Raw genomic sequence first — 21,859 nt, forward strand, 5'->3', positions numbered from 1 at the left:
ACTTTATTTAAAATATTTATAATTTATAATTCAACTATGAATAATACGAAAAGTATNGAAGTACCCAGGCCATGGCCTTTTTTAATCAAATTGGGCCCAAAGGTAATAACAACAAGCAAAACCAGGCGGATTCAAAAATTAACCCAACTGGGCTCGCTGGTTGCTTCAATCTACACTGAAGCCCAGAATTGCTGAATTAGGAGTAAATGCAAGACTCACTATTAATGTTAAAAATTTACAGCATGATTAATTAATTAGGTTTTGTCTTCTGTTACTTCATTTTAGAGACAAAGTGAGTAGAAAATTGTAGCCACCTTAAGATTTGCCTTTAAATAACGAGATGAGCCTCGCCAAACAAGACACATAAATTGCGGGGCCCTCGATAAATGTTTATACAAAATATTTAGAATTCGGGAGGACCGTTTAGCAAATTTCACGGCCTTCCCTAAAGCTGAAAATGCGTAGATGCTTTAGGCGCGTATTTTAATAAATTTACCTTCCTAAATACGGGTGCACATTTATGTGACCCAAATCAAAATCTCGACGAAGTCGAAATGAGTTAACAATCACGGGTGCACTGGTGCGACGTGGTTCAAGACGCATTTTCACGACGTTGCAAGTCTCATAATAAAAAATATAATAAAAGCGGTTTAGAACAAAGGGCACATAGGTTAGAATATGTTTTAAAATCAGATAAAAGCAAATACAACAGTTGAGCGACCGTGCTAGAACCACGGAACCCGGGAATGCCTAACATCTTCTCCCGGGTTAACAGAATTCCTTACTCGGAGTTCTGGTTCGCGGACTGTTAACAGAGTCATAATTTCCTCGGGTCGGGATTGAACTGGTGACTTGGGACGCCATAAATCTCCCAAGTGGCGACTCTGATTTTTAATTAAATAATCCCGTTTCGATTGTCACTTCAAGTTGGAAATAACTCCCTCTATTATACCTTTGCGGGTGTAGTAAGTAAAAAGGAGGTGTGACATCAGGTACACCACAGGGTGAGTGAGGACTTGTTTAGTAGAGCAGCATTTATCCGGGAGTATTGAGGTAGCTGCATGGCGTTCGCAGCCTTGATCTCTCCCATCCATTTTATCCTTTTATTCGTATTTTTCCTAGACAGACTTGTGATAGGTGAATATATTTCGTTTTAGAGGCTCATGTTCGTGACACCAGATCTGTGGGTTATTTAGTACAGAGATTCCGCATTTAAATTGCTATTTTTATTTATTTATTTGTGAATATTCCTTTATCCATCTAGGATATTTGGTTAAGGTTGTGTAAATGGTCGGGCTTGCCTAACAGTGTGTTGGGCGCCATCACGACCGGGGTTGGGGTCGTGACACAATCAAAAAGGGGTATTGGTAAAAGGCACAGTACCCTGGCCTGTGAACGTCTACATACTCTTTCCCCGCTGGAATCATCTCTACAAGGGCGGGTATGCCGTATTTAATACGGGGATCATCTAAGTGCTTCTGCTGCGACTGGGAAAGCACCGGAGCCGGAGTGGGAGAGTCCTTATTGAAATCGCTTCGAGATAAAGGACGCTTTGGTAACAGCGCCTCCACCGTAAGAGGACTGGTGTCCTCTTCTCCCTTCATCTCTCCGCCATCGGAAGGCGGTGGCACATTCAATGGAGCAGCCGTCGGAATCCTCTCATCGTCTCGGTGAGGTTCAGACATGATTTCGATTGGGAAAGAGTGGTACACAACACAACGGAGAAAAAGGAAATTTTTGATCAAAGAAAAAAAAANGTATCTCTTAAGGAGTAATGAATCTTGAAAGAATTTCAATATTATAATTTGATATTTTTCTTAAAATAATCCTTTTATTTAGTATGCTTTCTATTTGAAGAGTATGTATATAAAAACATAATTCACAAGTTAAATATGATTCTCTAGCATCTTTTACTTTTAAGTTTCAACAAGTTAATAAAGTGACATATAATTCACCATACAATACCATGATAACTAATTATTTGTAGATAGTTACTAGCTAATACTGAGCTATTAAATTAATAAGTATTGTATCTCGTAAAAGTAGAAAAAAATATTTGGAAAAATAATTATAAAAAAATGATGGATTATTATATAATAAAGACATAACAAAAGTTAATATAAATACTTTTTAAATGAAAGATTTATTTAAAATTAACTATCATAGCAGTCTTAGTGGATAACGTGCAATAATTGTTACTTTAATAATGACATAAAATACTCTCAACTTGATGATTTATGATTAAGAAAAAAGTAATTTTGAATAGTCAACGATTTATTAAGAAAATTTGAGAATTTACAAGGTTAGTTACATATAATTGCATAAAGTTCTATGAGGCGAGCCTAGTACGCTGGGCGTAAGCCCCGATGGCCGAGGCGTAAGTCTCACGGAACTAAGCCCCACACATAAGCCCAGGGGCGTTTTACGAGTGCTCCGCCCTTGGGCGAGCCCCGGGCGAATCCCAATTCTGCCTTTTAAAACAGAGATAGTATAAAGTCAAGCAACCGAATAAATTTAGTTCAATATAAAAATCAAAATAAATAAGAGTAAGATCAGCATAGTTTGCATATTACAAATAACAAAGAGGATTTTTCTCTTTCCTCAACCATAGTGATCAAGAGTATCCCCAACCATAGTGATCAGGGAGCCAGCACTTCCTACTTTCCTCTAAATCATCAAAATAATCCCTCTCCTTTTTTGAAACTTTTGTAAGCTTAAAAGAACAGTTAGGTAGAATAGGCCTAACTTAGTACTCCCTCTGCCATAATTTATGCAGCGGTGTTTGACTCTGTAAGAAATTTAAGAAAGAAAGGAAAACTTTTGATTTATGGTCTAAAACAAACTATAGATATGTGTTTGTCTATGAATCACCCGTAAAGTAAGAATTTTAAATATAAATTATTTTTAAATAAGAAAGTATGATATTCTTTGGAGACAAACTAAAAAGGAAAGTATGATACATAAATTGGGACTAGAGAATATAATGTTTTTGGAAAGATCAGGCACTATGTCCCTCCTCATTCAATTTTATCTTTGTTCTATTATTTATCTTTCTTTTCCTCTTTGCTTTATCATGCGAGATCGAGGATCTTTTTCTTGAACCCATACGTGTTATGTAAGCACTTACTCAAAATTTTACTTATTAGATTATTTCCATTGTGAAAGACACAATTTTTCTAATCAACGTAACTTAATTTGATCTTTATAAAGTTCTCGAGATACTTTGTTACGACATTTATTTTGATTATACAGAGGTTAGAGGTCATAGCCCTAACCCCTACACTATAATGGTGGTCTTTTGTAAAAAATAAATAGTACTAACAAACATTATTTTGACGTTTATAGTGTGGAAGTTTATATTTCTAGATAAATTTATGAGATTATCAAGTTACATAGGTAATTGGCGAAATTACCACTTTTTAAATTTGAATTGGCCAAGTGACCTTCATGCTTAATTAGTACTTAAGTGAAATTATAAAGTGAAGAGGGAAGCTTAGTCTATAGGACATAATTTTTTCTATTTATTGAGTTAGCTATATAAGATAGACAGAAATTCATCAATTCCAGGAACTAACACTTTTTTATAACTTAAATATATTTTTTTCGAAACTTACTCGTTGAGATGGGGCACGTACTCTGAAGACTAATATATATATATATATATGAAAATATAATTAATGATACCTATTTGTGAGGGGTAAATAGGTGGGTAAATAAATTTATAATGTAGGATAGACGGGTAAAAGTAACTTCTTTTTTTCTTCTTTCTTCTCACTGATTCGGAATAGGTTTTCTTTTTCCTCACACTGAGTTCCGAATAGCTTAAATTATTGCCAGTTTGCCGCCTTCTGCCGGCTGCCGCTACGGTCTTGTCCGTCAATTTCTGCAGCGATAGCTTCTGCACAGGTCCAGGATGTCTAAGCCTGAAAATAATGTTCGCCAGGATGTTTGTGGCAGCACTAGTCGCCAAAATACCGAAGCCTATGTTCAGGTTATTATCTTGTGCACTGTTTTCATTGTCTCTTCAGCTTGCTTACTCGCTCAAACTTGTTTGCTGGGACTTCAAGAGGGTGGTGGGGGGGGGGGGGGTGTGTGGACAGTAAACTAAATGTTTCAGTTTTTACCGTAGAACTTGTCAGTCATAATCTCCAGCAACCTTTTTCCCCTTTCAAGTTTTAACCTTTTGTCATCCTAGTGAGAAATGTTGATGCATAGGACCCATAACCAAGAGCCGGTAAACTTGAATTGTACTTTCACTTTGGATTGCTCATAAGGATGTTATCTTTGGAAGAAATCTCAAAACATAAAATCCCAAATTTCACTAACCTGTATATCTTTAATTAAAAAAAAATACTAACCTGAATATCCTAACATGTGGTCCTCGTTTAATAGGTATAGGACTCTTTTTTCGTATCAATCCTGGAGCTAAATGCCCTCGAATGGATTTTGTATAGTTTCTATTGGTCATTCATTATTGGGCTTCTCATGAAATTTCTGACTCTTTCTCCGCCATTTAGTCTCGTCTGATTAAATTCAAACTGCGGCATAAGTTTCATCTATATGCTTGCCTGATTTGAGTTATTTTAGGGGTCGGAACCTAGAATTTACATGTCCTCTATTTTAATGTATTGGTAAAGTATCTTTACCTAAATAGAACTGGTTAAACTGAAGTACTCAAACGTAGCTGTTGCTAGTGGTTCTGACTGTTTTTGTTTTTTTCTTAGTATGCCCTTTACATCGTATGTATTACTACCTTCTATTTTGTTTCTTAAGCATCCATGGGATGCAGCCCATAAACATTTAAGTGAAGTCTTGGGAAAAACAGGGAATGGGCTAGGTCTTTCTTACAAAAACGCAGAAGAATATCAAGATCTGTTGGGGATTTAAGCACGAAAAACAATTAAGGTATGATACTTAGTGAAAAAAGGTGCTAATGAAGAAGAAATAAAAAAGAAATATTTAATAGAAGAAGAAATAAGTTTGTTTCTCAAGTACAACTCAATGAGCTATTTATATTTGACGGGAATTCGAAAAATTAAAATACCTAAATAAAAACCAGGGTTCCATCACAGGCCCTGGACAACTACCGAAGTCGGTTGGAGATTCAAGCATAAAAAACAATAAAAGCATGAGCTTTATGGTGTGTTTGGTGTGTTGAAAAATATTTTGTGGAAATATTTTCCCATTTTCCCATATTTGGTTGATATAAATGATTTGGAAAACGTTTTCGTTAACAACTTATTTTCCAGTTTCCTCTAATTAGGGGAAAGTGACTTCCCTAAAAATTGAAGGGAAAACATTTTCCGGAAAATCAAAAGATACATTGGTCCTCCTCGCTGCCCCCTGGTGCTGGTCCCCCCTTCCCAAAACTCTCTCTTCTAGGTTTTTTAAAATTAAAAGGCAGAATAGTCTAAATGATACTTATACTTGTGCCACTTTGTCATCCCGGTCATTGTATTCAATGAAGTTTCATCCAGACACCTAAACTCAGTCAAAACATGTATTTTAAACCTCTTCAGCATTACGTGTAGGTCACTCGCCTGACATGGAGAAAATATCATGTCCACATCAGATAAATTAATGCCACATCTTTATTTATTTAAAAATTAATTTTTAATAATATTTCAAATTCATCACTATCTTCCTATGCTACCGGCGACCCTTATCACCGGGAAACAACCGGAAAATCGGAGTCGCCTCCACCTTTTTGCTCTCTTTCCTCCTTTCTGAGGACAATCTTAAACCCCAATTCATATACATAAAATTCTTATATTTGGAAAAAAAAAATTATCTTGCAACAACGAGCAGCGGTGACAAATATATCCGGCTCTGTAAAGGACAAAACAAGAGAAAGAAGCGGCAGCTAGGAAAAGCGACGAACAACCAAACCAGTATTCGCAGCAGCAGCTATAGTAGTAATTGTCTTCGACGGCAAAAAATCAGTTAACCTCTCCGTCAATAAATACGGTGTCTGTCGGTGACAACGGTGGCAGTGAAATAGGGAAATTAAGGAGCGTTTCGGAAATGGGATATGAACAGAAGGAATTGGGAGGAGAAGCGGTTGGAGACATATTTGTAGGCGTAGAGAGAGATTGAGATTTTGTGAATTTGAAGAGAAGCTGGTAGAGTACTTGGGTTGGGTTGGGAAATTAATTTACTCTTTTTCTTTTTTATGGCTATTCTTTATTATTTTTAATATTTTTAAATCAAAAAAATATATCCACTCCATTTTTAGAGCGTGTAATCACTCGTTTTTCTGACTTAGCAAAATGAATGACACATAAGTTCAGTCAACGATCAAAGGGATTTAAAATACATGTTTTGACTGAGTTCAGATGTCTGGATGAAACTTCATTGAATACAGGGACTGAGATGACAAAGTGACACAAGTATAAGTGCCATTTAGGCTATTCTGCCAAATTAAAATCTCTCCTCCACTCGCCGCAACTTCTATTTATTGTTTTGGGTCTATTCTTTGCCGGTCAGCTATAGTTTTCCGGCAACGACAAAGGTATCTTCCCTTTTTCGGCGACGTTTTTTGACAATTTTGAAAAGCTTGTGAAGTGGGTTAATGTCCCTTATTAAGAACCTCCTTTGTACTTTAACTGCAGTTTCTTGTATATTCATTTACTTGAAGTTGTAGTATTTTTAGAAAAAGTAAAACTCTTATTTATAATTATGTGAAGTTTATTTGGCAATCCCATGCCTCGTATCTTCTGAATACGCCATTGATTTGTTATTCTCAACATTGATGGATAGTGGTACTTAAAGATGGAAATATGGTGAAAGTTCTTACTGTTATTAGAACACTCAAGAATTGAAGGGTATGAGAGTACACACCTGGAAACGTGGGAGATTTGGGGTGGGTGTGAGGAGCATAGAAACGTGGGGGATTTGGGGCGAGGGGAGGAGCATGGAAACTATGTTCCTAAAACTATTTTCCACCCATTAACCAAACACTAGATTTTTTTTTTTACTTTCTAACCAAACATGAGAAACTAAGTATGAAAATTACTTATTTTCTCATAAAATATTTTATAGGAAAATATTTTCAATGGAGAACATTTTCCATCAATACCACTTAGTGAAAGAAGACGCTACTGAAGTAGAAATAAAATATATAGATGTAATGTTCAAAATAATTGTTTTTTCTTAACCAAGAAATCTGCTATTCCTAACTTTGAAATCGATGAATAATGTAGTATTATCAAAGACTCACTTCACTTGAGCCTTGAAGCTAGGTACAAAAACCGGAGTGCTTCACAACGCTTAGACGTAGACACGTAGTTCCCATTTAGGCACCAAGGCAAAAAAGTATGTGTGTCATCACCTATTGGCCTCCTCTTGAAGAGGGCAACACTAAAAAATTAACTACTTCCTCCATCCTAATTCATGTGATACCATTTCCTTTTTAGTCTCCCCAAAAGAATGTTACCTTTCTATACTCAGAAATATTTTAATGATATATATATATATATATATATATATATATATGAAAATATAATTAATGATACCTATTTGTGAGGGATAAATAGGTGGGTAAATAAATTTATAATGTAGGATAGACGGGTAAAAGTAACTTTTTTTTTTCATTCTTTCTTCTCACTGATTCGGAATAGGTTTCTTTTTCCTCACTGAGTTCCGAATAGCTTAAATTATTGCCAGTTTGCCGCCCTCTGCCGGCTGCCGCTACAGTCCTGTCCGTCAATTTCTGCAGCGATAGCTTCTGCACAAGTCCAGAATGTCTAAGCCTGAAAATAATGTTCGTCAGGATGTTTGTGGCAGCACTAGTCGCCAAAATACCGAAGCCTATGTTCAGGTTATTATCTTGTGCACTGTTTTCATTATCTCTTCAGCTTGCTTACTCCCACAAACTTTTTTGCTGGGACTTGGGATGGGGGGTGGGGGGGGGGTGCGGACAGTAAACTAAAAGTTTCAGTTTTTACGTAGAACTTGTCAGTCATAATCTCCAGCAACCTTTTTCCCCTTTCAAGTTTTAACCTTTTGTCATCCTAGGGAGAAATGTTGATGCATAGATATAATTAATATTATATACCACATTTTTTCTACTAAATGTAGCTCTTAGGATGTTTGTCATATTGCATCATTAGCAAATATCGAAGAAACTACCAAAATTTATGTCTTGTCAAAAAGCTTCTTTTTACTTCTTTTTTAGCTAGAAGGTATGGCTTATGACTGGATTCCCTAGTCGAGCCATCAATGACATGTCAAGCCATCAGTGACATGTATTCAGTTATAATAGGGTTATAAGGCAAATGACCAGCATGTAACATCTTAATTACTTCCATTGAATAAGTGTTAATGATAAGAGGAGTCGATTTGTGTTCTATAGCTATTATAAGGCCTTGAAATAAACTTTTCTTTCTGTCACACTAACTGGGCCGAAGTGTGGCTCTCTTGAAAAAATTCTGTGCTCCACTATGTAAATATGAGAAATACCCTCTTTAGAAATCATAGAATTGACCATAATATTCTTCTTAAACGCTTGTCTAGAGTCTTTGATTTTGTGTCCAGACCGTTGGATGTTTGAGTTTGGTGACTTTGATCCTCCTCTGAGCTTACATGTCATTTTTTTTTCTGCCTATTGTATGTTAGTGGCATGCACTTTTAATTCCTTTGCTTCTTTACAAAGTGTTTGACACAAGTTTACTGACTAGTGAAGTAATGGTGTGCAACCCATGTGCACAAGAAAAACTGTACATTTTTATTTGTGAAAGAACATGAGCATTAATTTCAAGATCTTCAGACAATTGGTGGAGTACGTCAAGAATCCGTGAAGCATGTTTGATGCTCTCTAACACCCTTTGACAGGTGTAGCCCGATTTTAGAATTCGCATGTGAACTGAATATTGGACAATCGAGTCTGAGAGTCCATGCCAAAATTGCCAACAAAAGAATTTGTGCATTCATCCCAAAACATAGATGGAATACTCTCATAAACTGTTTGTGTACCTATATATCTTTTTCATCTATAAAGTTAAGACAAACATAAATCTGTTTGGTGAATTATTAATTACCTTTAGTCTTGACTGAAAATGAGATGCTTTCATATTTCTTTGTTCCTTTTTTTTTTCTCTCTTTAAATACATTCTCTTTCTTTGTAGTAGTAACTGCTACTTTCCTGTTTATTACAGATTCTGGGGACAGGAATGGATACCCAAGAAACATCCCCGTCTGTTCTGCTCTTCTTTAACAATGAAAGATTCATATTTAATGCTGGAGAGGTAACTCTTGAGTGATAGTAATATTTATTGCACAATACATTTTTAATTGGATAGTAGATTGGGGCTTACTTCAACTAGCCTGCTATTTCATTATGCGTCTAAAATATGGTTATTGAATTCAAGGATATCCATTAGGCGATACTTCAACTAGCATGTTAAGGATTCTCACATTTCCAAATATAATACCTTGTAAATTTGTATCTTGATTGTGCAATACAATTTAATTCAAAAGCTCTAGGAAGAGGCAGCGTGGAGATGCCAACACAATGCTATTTCTAAAGTTTGGGCTTTTGTTAACAAAGTATAATGAGTAGGAAGTATTCTGTCAGATTCAATCTTCCCGTAAATTGAAAGAACGCTTAAACCCAAACTTTCTCTGTTAAGTGTTAACCTTGAGTTAGTTTGCCGAAGTGAAGATCCAGATTCAACTCTAGGTTGAACTGAATTGATTAAATTAAAATCCGTAGTTGGTGCTGTATCTGCTGGTTCATCGTCAACAGGTGATCATTACAAGCTTTTCTTTGTTTTTTGGGGGGAGCAGAGCTTTGGAGGAGGGCATGTGACACTTGCTGTGATTCTTTTCCAGTAGAATTTTGGCAGCTTTTGAAATAGGTTTCAGTAATGAGGATTGAAGCTCTGCATTTTCTATTCTGTAAAAATCAATAACCAACTTGTTCTGCACAGCAGATATTATCCACTTGTTTAAACCCCCCAAAAAAAGAAATCACCCGCTCGCAGGAGTTTTCTAGTTAGTTGTAAGAACATCTATAAGGTGTTATTCCTCAAATCAGTACTCATGTTGCAGGGATTACAACGCTTCTGCGCTGAGCATAAGATTAAATTATCTCAGGTATATCTCACATGCACGATTTCAGTTTCAAAGTTTACACAACTAATTGGTTACTGCTTTTGTTGTATAAACATACTGTTGTCAATTTACAGGTAGACACATATGTCTCACTCGTGTCTGCTCAGAGACAGCAGGAGGACTTCCAGGTTTGCATCTTGACCTTCGGGGAATGAACTACTTTTAAACCATATTTTGTTTTGTCCCTTTAGTTTTCTTAGAGAATTAAATTGATTTTCTATATGGTACTCCCTCTATTTCAGTTTAGATGACACGCTTTCCTTATTAATCCGTTCCCAAAAGAATGACACATTTCTATATTTAGAAACAATTTAACTTTAAACTTTTCATTCTACCCACTTTACCCTTAACAAGAAGCTTTTATAGCCGCACAAATATTATGGCCCCACTAAGATTTTGCCCCTCAAGCTTTTAGCACAACATGTTTTAAAAATCTTATTTTTATTCTTAAACTTTGTGCCAAGTCAAACTGCATCATCTAAATTGAAACGGAGGGAGTACAATTTATCACAGTTCCCAAGAATCAAATCTCTCATGAAATCATTTTCCTCATGATCCCTAATCCACTGCGTCTCAGGTTTGCTATTGACTTTGGCTGGCATAAAAAATGGAAGTCCTGAGAGTACTGAGCATGTGAGTACCAGTGCAGTGCTTACCTCTCCTATTTTCATATGATACTTATCATTAAAATGAAAGCGACAGTGGTGCTATTATTTACTAAAAAAGCATCTCTATTGGTCTTTTAAGGTTGACATATGGGGTCCTCCAAATCTTGATTTATTGGTTAACGCAATGAAGAATTTTGTCCCTCATGCTACCATGGTCAAAGCACATATCATCCCACGAAGTGACAATGTTATGGTTCATGGAAATGGAGCTGCACTAGCTTCCTCACTACATGCGGAGGAGCTGCAAGCTGAAGGCAAGTTCAAGGCAGTTAGTATATCAGCTATTCTCCTAACACCGACTCATTTGGATGGATCTCATTTTAGTTCAAATGATACCTCCATTGTATATATTTGTAACCTACATGACATCAGAGGGGAGTTTGACCCCAGAAAGGCTAAAGCTTGCGGACTCAAAAAGGGGAGAAAGCTTGGACAACTGCAAAATGGGATCAGTGTGAAGTCAGATCTGCTGGATATCGAGGTCAGTTCTACACTCATTAGAACTACATTATAAACTTCGTTTCTGCAGTTCTTGTGCCTCTGAAGTTATTAAATTGCAGCTGATTTTCATTTTGCCTCATTCAGGTCCATCCAGATGATGTAATAGGCCCACCTATTCCTGGTCCCATTGTACTGATTGTTGACTGTCCAACAGAACCTCATGCACAAGAGTTACTGTCTGCACAAGCTCTTAATGCCTATTATTCAGATCCCCAAAGTAACTCCCAAGAGACCACCAAGGTTGTGAACTGCATCATTCATTTGAGCCCTGCTACTGTTGTCAGCAGTCCAGTTTATGAGAAATGGATGAGGAAATTTGGTTCTGCCCAACATATTATGGCAAGAACTACAAGGTCCGTAACTTCTCTTCATGATTATTTCAGATTTTTACATATCAACACTGGTTCATAGTCATTCTGTCACAGGAAGCATGAAACAACTCCAATTCTAGAATCTAGTGCGAGAATAGCCACAAGACTGCATTATTTCTGTCCGCAGCTTTTTCCTGCTCCTAGTCTTTTTTCTGTTCAGAATGATGATGTTGCAGCACCAAATTTCAAGGTACTAGTGGAGGTTTGTTTGAAGCTCTAAAAGTTGATAGTCACTTGTGAGAACTCTTAAATACCCGAGGAAAACAGGTGATATGATGCTTGTCGTTGCAGGGTTCTATCTCGAAGGTTTGTGGCATATCTGCTGAAAATCTCTTAAAGGTATTGTTGACTCCAGGATTAAATTTTTCTAGGAAAGGTAACAGTATTATAAATCATCAGCACTATAATGTGCTGGAAACCATATTTACTTTTCAAAAGGAGCAAAAGTATACCCTTGCATGGCCATTCTTGTAATGAACTTTTCTTGTCTAACCTGTTGAACAGTTCACCTTACGTCCTCCTAGACGTCTGGGATTGGACAGATCAAGTGTTCAAAATAGGATGACCTCCTCAGTGTTCATTAAAGAGTTACTTTCAGAGATTCCTGAGATTGCTGATGCTGCAAAGAACATAAGCACATTTTGGCACAAACCTAAAGAAGATGAGGCGGAAGTCATGACTGGAGATCCATCGTTGGCTGGACATGCTGCCCCTAGGTGTCTGGAAAATGTCCAGAGAGATGATCTGGAGATTGTTTTTCTGGGCACCGGTTCTTCTATACCTTCAAAATATCGAAATGTCAGTTCCATCTATTTTAATCTTTTCTCTAAAGGGGGCTTACTCCTTGATTGTGGAGAAGGAACCCTGGCGCAACTCAAGAGGAGGTAATAGCATTGGACTCTTAGGATTTATGCTGTATTGTTCAGAACCTCTTTTATCTTTTTTCTATTTTGTTTTTCACTCCATACCTTCTTTCAACCGCATGAATTAATTTATTTAATAACATTGACAGATATGGCATCAATGGTGCAGACAGTGCAGTTAGAAATCTTAAATGCATTTGGATTTCTCATATCCATGCTGATCACCACGCAGGTTTGGCACGAATACTTGCTTTGAGACGCGATTTGTTGAAGGGAGTACCCCATGAACCCATGCTGGTTATTGGGCCAGAGCAGGTTGGGGAGTTTCTCAACGATTATAAAAAACTAGAAGACCTAGACATGCTGTTCCTCGACTGTAGGAGCACTACAGTGGCTAAGTGGGATGATATGGAAGCTGACTCTATTTTTGACAAGGATCATCAAATGAGTTCTGAGGGCATGAATGATGAAAGTAGAGATCATGCTGTGTTGACTTCTCTTTCTGAAGACAGTTCTCTGCTGCGCTGTTCGAAAAGAATGAAGCCAAGCACTCCAGTTGATGACATAAAATTGCTGAAGCATTTCAAGAAAGTTCTAAGTGAAGCAGGGCTAGTGAGATTCATCAGCTTCCCTGTTGTACACTGTCCTGAGGCATTTGGTATCATCTTAGAATCAGCAGAAAGAATGAATTGCGGAAAAGTAGTACCAGGTTGGAAGGTTGTGTACTCTGGTGACACGAGGCCATGCTCAGAAGTTATAGAAGCATCTCTTGGAGCAACAATTCTTATACATGAGGTCAGTGCAAACTTGTGCAGATTTTTTCTATTCATTGGGCAGGTCACGTTAGGGATCAGTTATGTTCCAACTTTCTCTTGTGTCAAAATCAAGTTGGCTATTCAGATAGTAGCTCATGGCCTGGATTTCAGTTTTACTATCATTTTGGTACGGTAAATTATCCTTTGTTAAGCAAAGTGCATAAATTCTACCAGTTGACGATTGACATACTAGTATATTATCTGCAGGCGACCTTCGAGGATGGCCTGTTGGAGGAGGCTATAACAAGAAATCACAGCACAATTAAGGAAGCTATAGAAGTGGGACGTTCTGCTGGTGCATACCGCATAATATTGACTCACTTCAGCCAAAGATACCCAAAAGTACCTGCACTTGATGAAGTGAGCATGCAAAGAACTTGTATTGCTTTTGACCTAATGAGTGTGAACCTAGCAGATTTGCCACTGCTCCCTAAGGTTCTTCCCTACCTAAAATTGCTATTCAGAACCAGGGAGTTAACTTAAAGTAACATATTGAGAGTTGAGACACAGCTTCTGAGTTACAGACATAAAAGTTATCTTTCACATGTTAGTATACTGACTAGATGTTGGTAAAATGGATAAAATCTTAAAGTATCCTTTCCAAACCGCCGTGGATTAGTGATTTATTTAAACTCGGTCAAGTGCGGATCAGTTCGTATAACCAGCTCTAAAAAATGGATAATTTCAGAAATTGGTTTGTCTTTTGTACAACAACAATCCAGTATAATCCCACTTAGTGGGGTCTGGGGAGGGTAGTGTGTACGTAGGCCTTACCCCCCCTACCCTGGGGTAGAGAGGTTGTTTCCAAATAGACCCCCGGCATCCTTCCGTCCAAGAACTTCCCACCTTGCTCTTGGGGAGGTTCGAACTCACAACCTCTTGGTTGGAAGTGGAGGTTGCTTACCATCAGAGCAACCCTTTTTGTACAACTATACTATAAATACCTGATTTTCAATTGGAAGGTTCTTGGAGAGTTTCGGATCAGAGTTTAACCGTCACATATGGGGCAAATGGGCGGGTTGGGTTGGATGTGGGTCGAGTTATGGCTGTCCAACGGGACGGGCCGGCCCGTCCCGTCCCGCGTCCCGTCCCGTCCCGTCCCGTCCCGTCCCGCTTCAAGTTAAATGGGATGGGCCAATGTTAAACGGGACACGGGATGGGACGGGACGGCCATTTCGTCCCGTTTGTCCCGTCCCGTTTCGTCCCGTCCCGTCCCGTCCCGCGTCCCGTCCCGCGTCCCGCCAGTTTTTTTTTTTTTTTAAAAACTATCCGTTGGGCAACGGCTTAAATGGCAAAAATAGCCGTTGCCAACGGTCCAACCAGCCCCTACACCCCCCAAAACACCCCCTACCCCCCTCCCCCCAAATTTTTAACTATAACCCCTAAGTTTATTAAATTACACTTTGGCCCTATTTTCTACTATAAATACCCCCCATTCTTCTTCATTTTTTCCCATAAAAAACTCAATCTTCTCTCTCAAATCTCTTACATTCTAATATTCTATCTATATTCTATATTATTCTCTCAATTTTGTTACTATCAAGTATCAAGTATCAACTATCAAGTGTCAAGTGATATCTTTCAAGTTTCAACTTTCAAGTATTTGGGCAAATTTTTTGGAGCAACTTTCAAGCTTCAAATTAATTCGTCAAGTATTTGGAGCAATATTTCGGGCAATTTCTTCAAGTTTCAATATTTAATCACGGTGCACTCGTTCCATCTCCTAATTTTAATATATAATTTTTGCGTATCATTTTAGTGCTTAATTTTTGTGTTTACTTTACGTGTTATATTTTCGTATTTCATTTGTGTGTTTAATATTTGTGTTAGCTTTTTTAATTTAGTTTCGTATTTAAATTATGACACCTAAAAATGTATTTGGTATTTTTTAAAAAAGTGTAAAAAAAGTAGTAAAGGTGAAAGTAGTAGTAATCCTAATCCTAACCCTTCTCCTAGACCCCCTAGAGTTAGAAAGCATATTGATGAAATGACTCATGTTGATGAAACTTCATTTTCCCAACCCCCCACATTTTATGATGTTCATGTCGGAGAACAATTAGATCATGAAACTTTACAAAGACAATTTGGCAATGATATTTTTTTTGAGGATGAAAAAAATGAGGATGAAGAAAATGAGGAAGAAGAATTAGATGAAACACCCACTAGTCCCGCAACACAAGCTCCAACTCAGAGTCGATCTTAATCTGGAGCTTTACCCCCTGTACCCCCTGTAAGGGGTAAGCCTAAGGTTGAACGTCCCAAAACATCACTTGTATGGAAAATTTTAAATATGATAAAGTCAATCATCGTGCTATCTGTGAAAAATGTAAGCAACAATTTGCACACTCAGTAAGTGGTGGGACGGGGGGTTTAACTAGACACTTAAGAAGTGCTCACAAAGATTTATGGATACAAGCTAACATAGAAGCCGGAAAAATTATAGATCCTACCATCAGTTCTGGCACTCCTAGTGGATCTGGTTCTAATCAAATTCAACAACAACTTGACCCTGCTTCTGGTCATGTTTTACGCAAATATAACAAAGATAGAGATCGTGAGAACTTAGCAAAAATGGTGGCTGTCTGTGGCTTACCTTTTACTTTTCCTTCTCACCCTGCTTTTGTGCATTATATACAAGAAACTTATAACCCTGCTTTTCAAAGTTTTCCTAAGACCACGGTTAGAAATGATGTTTTTAAATTTCAAACTGAATATCTTCAGTATATTCGTTGTGTATTTTTTCACTTGGATTGTAAAGTGTCTATCACATCTGATATAGGTCGTAGTCCTAATGGTTGTGATTATTTAACTGTTACATGTCATTGGGTTGATCATCACTGGAACTTGCAAAAACGTATTATTGGTTATAAATTTGTTGATTCAAAACACACTGGAGCATATATTGCAACTACTGTTCTACAAATACTTGATTTTTATGGACTCGTTAATAAAGTTCTAACTATCACCTTAGATAATGCTTCTGCTAACACAACCGCGGCAAATAGCTTAAAATCTAGACTTTGTCCAATTAATCCAACAATTTTTCATGTTAGATGTGCATGCCATATTTTTAACTTGGTTGTAAAAGATGGTCTTAATTTATTTTCTGATGCTTGTAGTAAAATACAACATGCTTGTGGCTATATTTTTCGTGCTCATAAACAAAGTAGAATTCGTGAATTTGCTCAACAATGTGCTAGTGCTGGCCTTCCATTTAGAAAAGTTCCAAAAGATGTTTGTACTAGGTGGAATTCTACTTATGAAATGCTTACAGTTGCTTATGATTATCGGGTGCCCATCCAAAAGGTATTTAATATGCATAATGCTTACCCTGTTGATCAAATTGTTGATTCTGATTGGGATGAGATCAGAGAGCTTACTAAATTTTTAGAAAAATTTTATTATGCTACAAAATAATTTTCTGGTATATATTATCCTACTATTACACAAATATTATGGTATATTTGTGGAATTTCTATTGTATTTGGTAAGTATAAAAAAAATCCAACTTATGCACCAGCCATTAAAGAAATGATTTTAAAATTTAAAAAGTATTTTTTCCCTATTCCCGAAGTTTATTTAATTTCTACACTACTTAACCCATCTTTAAAACTAAGAGGTGCAAAGGGACTTGTTCGTAAAATTTATGAGAATTTAGAAATTCAAGAAAATAAACAACCATCTCTCGAAAACTGCCAAGCTAGCATATATTCTTATGCTAGATCAATGTTTGATAAATATAAATCTATGGATACAACTAGTACTGAAACTGCTCCTTCTACTTCTAAGTCTGGAGCAGAAGTTTTATAGGAAGATATGGATGATATAACAGGTTTTGATTCCTCTATTGATGATGAACTTGATTCTTATCTTAATCAAGGATTGGAAAATATTAAAGACGAAGAAGGGAGCGTGGCAAGGCTTTTCCAACACTTTCAATTATGGCCCGAGATATCCTGGCTATTCAAGCATCATCAGTAGCATCGGAGAGTGCTTTTAGCGCGGCAAGATTTCAAATTGGAGATCATAGACATTCATTAGCGGAGGACAGTCTAGAGATTTCCGTATTATTCAGAGATTGGATTAATTCGAAAATGGGTAGTATAAAAACGGATAAATTATCCGACCTGACCCATATTTCATACGGATAAAAAAATGGGTTAACCAGTATCCATATTATCCATGACTTATTGAATATGATCACTTTTGGAAGAATTCATAGTCTCCCAAACTTGAATAACATCTAATTTGAGGCTTTACAAAGGTAATAGTTAAACCCATTAGTTATTCATTGGTTATTCATATTCTAAATGGCTAATATGGTTCTTATCCATATTCAACCTGTTTTTAAAAAAATCATTATTCAACCCATTTTTAATAATATGCATAGTTAACTGTTTTCTTTTATCCATTTTGCCACAAATAAGCAAACCAACATCGCGAGGATCATCTCACCCACAACAACATTAAGCCTAAACGAAAATGCAACATACGTGAAAATAATCTTGTAACCTCACAGCCTGTCATAGCATAAGAGAGAAAAATATAACATAGACCGAGGCGCGAATAACATCCATTCCGCCCGATGATATACCTATGCTAACAGCTGTGCAAGAGCAAGCAAATCCAATCCGATACATAATACACATTCTCATTAGGCTCACAAATAATCCCCAAACCAAATTCCGATCATTCCCAAACAGGTAGATAACCTTCCAAAAGTCCATAACGACCTTTCCATAACACATACCATCAATTATCCGATCCTCAACATGTCTTCACAATTCGCAATCTAGGAATAGTCTGTGTATGAGAACATCCAGTCTCTGAACCTCATGAATATCAAAATCTCCATATTCGATCTCAACTACGCTACTCAAATGGCTAATGCGTCACTCAGGCTCCATCATCTTACGGAATATACCCACATAGATCCTTTGCGCCACGCAGCAAAAACTTGAACCACAGCAGCCCAAAGCTAGACGACCATCGCAACATTAGTCAAGCACCCGCAAATCAAATTACAATGCGCCTGCTAAAATGCGTTATCTCCTTCGGCGATATCAAATAGTGCCAGCATTCTCTTAAACATCTGAAATCGTCCATGTCTTCAAGAACTCATATCCTTCCCTTTGAAACTAAACCGCAACCTTGAACTCGCCACTTTCAACCCAACACAAGTCGAACACCTCATCAACCGAGAACCTTCTATTTAACTCAACCAAAAGAACATCACCACACGCAATATATCTTTTATATCTGTAGAAAACATCAACTCCGGGCCGTGGCCATAACCATGATGAATTCTTCGGAACTCATTAACACATAATCAAGTCATCAGAACCAATCTCTTTTAACTCAACTGAACCACACAGACTACCAATCCAAAAGTAATGCAATCCGATATGCTCGCTCTGAAGGAACCTTCTGCGACTCCGAAGTAGTTTCTTGCATCGCTCTAATGTTGTCATGTAGAATCATTCTTGATATAAAATCACCGCAAATCCAAGCACCATTCATTGCCGATCTCGAGCTCGAACCACGCACAAATCCAAAAATCCTCAAATTCTAGGTACGAACCTTGAACTCATCAGAACCTTTTCGATAGCCACCCACTTTGCTTTAAATCCCCACTACACAACCAATAGACACAGAATAAACCGCACTGTGCCCGCACCTGAATAACCAAAAGGAGCAACTAAGCGATTTCGTTTCCTTGCACTCTGCATCCGCAACACAGTGTTAAAAATAGCGTGAAGCGAGGAAAAGCGACAACCCCCATTTCACGAAAAGCGAGAAGCGAGAAGCGAAGCGCCCGCTTTTTTGAAGTGAAGCGGAATTTTTTTAAAAAAAATTAAAATAAATACGGCATAGACAACACATGTAATTGTAAGCAAATGTTCAATACTTGAATTAAAAAACTAAAGAGTAGCATCAATTAAAGTACAAAATAAGCATCATATTCTTCTACAAGATTGTCAAGAGTAGCATCAATTAAAGCACGAAATGACCATCCTATTCTTTTACAAGATTGTCAAATTCTTGTATTCCACTATCATTATTATATTGCTCATCATCTTCTTCAACTTCATCTTCTTCATCAACTAGGGACAAAGTAGCTGCCTGTTTTCCCTTCCTCTGTGAACTTGAAGTTGAGGTACTCCCCCTCAAACCATAAATCCTCTCCCCAATTTCACGCGCCTCCGCAACATCACCCCAAGTGATATCAGAAGTATCATCAAATACTTCTTCATCTGCATGATCTTCCGGGACTCCAGTTAGCCATTCATTAGCATCATCGATGTTGTCCAAACTAATTGGATCAATTACATTGCGAGCGTTGTAACGACGCCTCAATGTTCTATTGTACTTAATGAAGACTAGATCATTGAGACACTTCAAGGTTAGTTTGTTCCTCTTTTTGGTATGAATCTGCAAATAATAAGTAATTAGTAAGATTAGGACAATTGAGATATAATTTAATTATCTCAATATACTAAATCTTTCTTATTAGTTCTTACATGCTCAAACACGCTCCAATTCCTTTCACACCCGGATGAGCTACATGTTAGACTTAGAACCTTGATGGCAAACTTTTGTAAATTTGGAGTGGAATGACCATATTGCTTCCACCATTCAACTGTAGAAGTAGAACAAATTTTCAAAACATAATATTGATAAAGAAATAACTTATTAACTATAAAACAACATATAAGCACTCCCTCACCTGGTGACTTCGTCTTTCTTTGTCTAATCGCCATGTTTTTTCCAAAAAGTTGCTCAGCATTCCTATAAATACTAAATTGCTCTGTTATTTTATCTTGCACGGATTCTTCAGGTATCAACTTCTCAATACATTCGTAGTATCCATTCCACAAAGGTTCATCTCCTAGAATCCTCTTTTCATTGTCATAAAACAGTTCCGGGTTCAAAACAAGTCCAGCTGCATGCAAAGGGCTATGAAGCTTACTATCCCACCTTTTATCTATGATCTCAAAGACTCTTTTGTATTTTCTTTGATCACTAAAAGTGGCTTGAATAGCCTCCTTTGCCCTATCAATTGCTTCGTACAGGTAGCCCATTGGTGGCCTTTGCTCCCCATCCACCAAACGAATTCAAATAAAGGACTATCAATCTTCAATGCATGAACCACATTGTTCCAGAATGAAGGAGAAAGTATAATATCTGCAGATTCTGTCCCTCGAGCTTCGCTTCCATAGGCACTGTTAGTTTACTCATCTGAAACAAAGAACAACTTCAAATTGATTTTTTGCTCATACATCCTACGCAAAGTCAAGAAAGCAGTAGCAAATCTTGTCTTTGCAGGTTTCACCAAGCTTCTTTGTTTAGTGAATCTCTTCATCATGTTCAATAACAAAGGCCTTTGAACAATATAGGAGTGCACTCTAATTGCCTGATTAAAGACTGTACTGAAGGGTCTTTCCTTGAAAATGTCACCGAAGATCAAATTAATGGAATGTGTTGCACACGGAGTGCAATAGATATGCGGGTACCCAGCAGACATTAAATCACCGGCTTTAACATTTTCACCGGTGTTGTCCGTGACAACTTGAACAACATTTTTTGCTCCAATAGAGTCTATTGTACTCTTGAACAAAGAGTACATTTTGGTTGAATCAGTCGAAGAGTCGCTTGCATCAACGGACTCAAGAAACAGCTTCCCTTAGGAAAATTCACCAAGATATTGATGATCATTTTTCCATTTCTCGCCGTCCACTTATCCATCATAATGGAACAACCAAACTTGTTCCATTCTACTTTGTGTTCCTCCACAATTTTGTTCAACCTCTGCCACCTCTTTTTTTATATATGGCCCTCTAACTTCATAATAAGTTGGAGGCTTCATTCCTGGACCATATTGGCCTACGGCCTCAATAAAAGCAGCAAAAGTGTCAGTATAATTAACACAAATAAAAGGAAGACCTGCATCATACATCCACCGCGCAAACATTGTAACTGCACGATCCCTCAAAATCGCTTTGGCATCAATTTGAAGATTACCACTTTTTCCTCCCTTATCTCCAGATTTTTGCGGGAAGTAACAATCCATAGGACCTTTGGTCTTGCCAGTAGATCCACTACTAGAAGACATTGGTGGAAGCATCCTTCCCCGCTTTTGTGACGAAGCATCGTCACCTTCTTCTGTTTCATCATCATCATCATCAAGATTATAAAGTTCTTGTTCATGAATCATTTGAGTCTTTAACTCTTTTTTTTTTTGAAGGTATGCTTTCAATTCTTCCTTCACATGCCCCGGAACTTTAGGACAAGATGCGACATTTGGATCACCACCGATTAGATGCGCTTTTTGACGATAGATTCCCCCATTTGAAATCTTATCACAAAAAAAACATCTAATGGCCATCTTGTTGGTCTCGCTAACTCTTGAAGAGTAAGCCCAAGCCGGGTCTTTCCTATCTTCTTTTGGCGCCATTAAAAGAACAACTACATAACACATAAGAAAGGCAATAAGAACTAAGATTAAAGGATATAAAAAATTAAAAATT

At 37.3% G+C, this 21,859-nt stretch overlaps 3 protein-coding genes across 7 annotated transcripts; 1 reads left to right on the forward strand and 2 right to left on the reverse strand.

Moving 5' to 3' along the window:
• Positions 3,725–13,936, forward strand: LOC109233062 (zinc phosphodiesterase ELAC protein 2-like). 5 transcript variants are annotated; one of them, XM_019398816.1, is made up of 13 exons: positions 3,909–3,991; positions 7,666–7,819; positions 9,156–9,245; positions 10,051–10,127; positions 10,192–10,241; positions 10,691–10,746; positions 10,861–11,262; positions 11,367–11,635; positions 11,708–11,843; positions 11,945–11,992; positions 12,158–12,537; positions 12,666–13,311; positions 13,539–13,936. In XM_019398816.1, the coding sequence occupies exons 2-13, from the start codon at positions 7,742–7,744 to the stop codon at positions 13,812–13,814; spliced, it is 2,508 nt and encodes an 835-aa protein (XP_019254361.1). In that variant the 5' UTR covers positions 3,909–3,991; positions 7,666–7,741; the 3' UTR covers positions 13,815–13,936. The 5 variants fall into 5 exon arrangements, with proteins under 5 accessions (XP_019254357.1, XP_019254358.1, XP_019254359.1 ...); XM_019398812.1 differs by lacking the exon at positions 7,666–7,819 and having other exon boundaries at positions 3,725–3,991; positions 10,051–10,095; positions 10,188–10,241; positions 11,708–11,855; positions 12,666–13,458; XM_019398813.1 differs by lacking the exon at positions 7,666–7,819 and having other exon boundaries at positions 3,725–3,991; positions 10,051–10,095; positions 10,188–10,241; positions 12,666–13,458.
• Positions 19,347–20,413, reverse strand: LOC109233605. Its single transcript, XM_019399487.1, has 3 exons — positions 20,059–20,413; positions 19,913–19,971; positions 19,347–19,763 (listed from the first exon to the last, which is right to left on the reverse strand). Exons 1-3 carry the CDS (start codon positions 20,411–20,413, stop codon positions 19,347–19,349), a joined length of 831 nt encoding a protein of 276 aa, XP_019255032.1.
• Positions 20,563–21,786, reverse strand: LOC109233606. The gene is made up of 2 exons (XM_019399488.1): positions 21,111–21,786; positions 20,563–21,014 (listed from the first exon to the last, which is right to left on the reverse strand). Exons 1-2 carry the CDS (start codon positions 21,784–21,786, stop codon positions 20,563–20,565), a joined length of 1,128 nt encoding a protein of 375 aa, XP_019255033.1.

This window comes from Nicotiana attenuata, chromosome 10 (assembly GCF_001879085.1).
Source record: "Nicotiana attenuata strain UT chromosome 10, NIATTr2, whole genome shotgun sequence".
In the NCBI taxonomy this organism is placed as follows: domain Eukaryota; kingdom Viridiplantae; phylum Streptophyta; class Magnoliopsida; order Solanales; family Solanaceae; genus Nicotiana; species Nicotiana attenuata.

Coding starts and splice junctions, on each gene's coding strand:
- LOC109233606 (XM_019399488.1), bottom strand. CDS start 21,786: ATGGCGCCAAAAGAAGATAGGAAAGACCCGGCTTGGGCTTACTCTTCA. Junction 21,015..21,110: donor AAATTGTGGAGGAACACAAA/GTAGAATGGAAC, acceptor AATTTTCCTAAG/GGAAGCTGTTTCTTGAGTCC.
- LOC109233605 (XM_019399487.1), bottom strand. CDS start 20,413: ATGGGCTACCTGTACGAAGCAATTGATAGGGCAAAGGAGGCTATTCAA. Junction 19,972..20,058: donor AAGAAAGACGAAGTCACCAG/GTGAGGGAGTGC, acceptor CTACTTCTACAG/TTGAATGGTGGAAGCAATAT. Junction 19,764..19,912: donor TACAAAAGTTTGCCATCAAG/GTTCTAAGTCTA, acceptor TATTATTTGCAG/ATTCATACCAAAAAGAGGAA.
- LOC109233062 (XM_019398816.1), top strand. CDS start 7,742: ATGTCTAAGCCTGAAAATAATGTTCGTCAGGATGTTTGTGGCAGCACT. Junction 10,242..10,690: donor GACAGCAGGAGGACTTCCAG/GTTTGCATCTTG, acceptor ACTGCGTCTCAG/GTTTGCTATTGACTTTGGCT. Junction 11,844..11,944: donor TTGCAGCACCAAATTTCAAG/GTACTAGTGGAG, acceptor TTGTCGTTGCAG/GGTTCTATCTCGAAGGTTTG.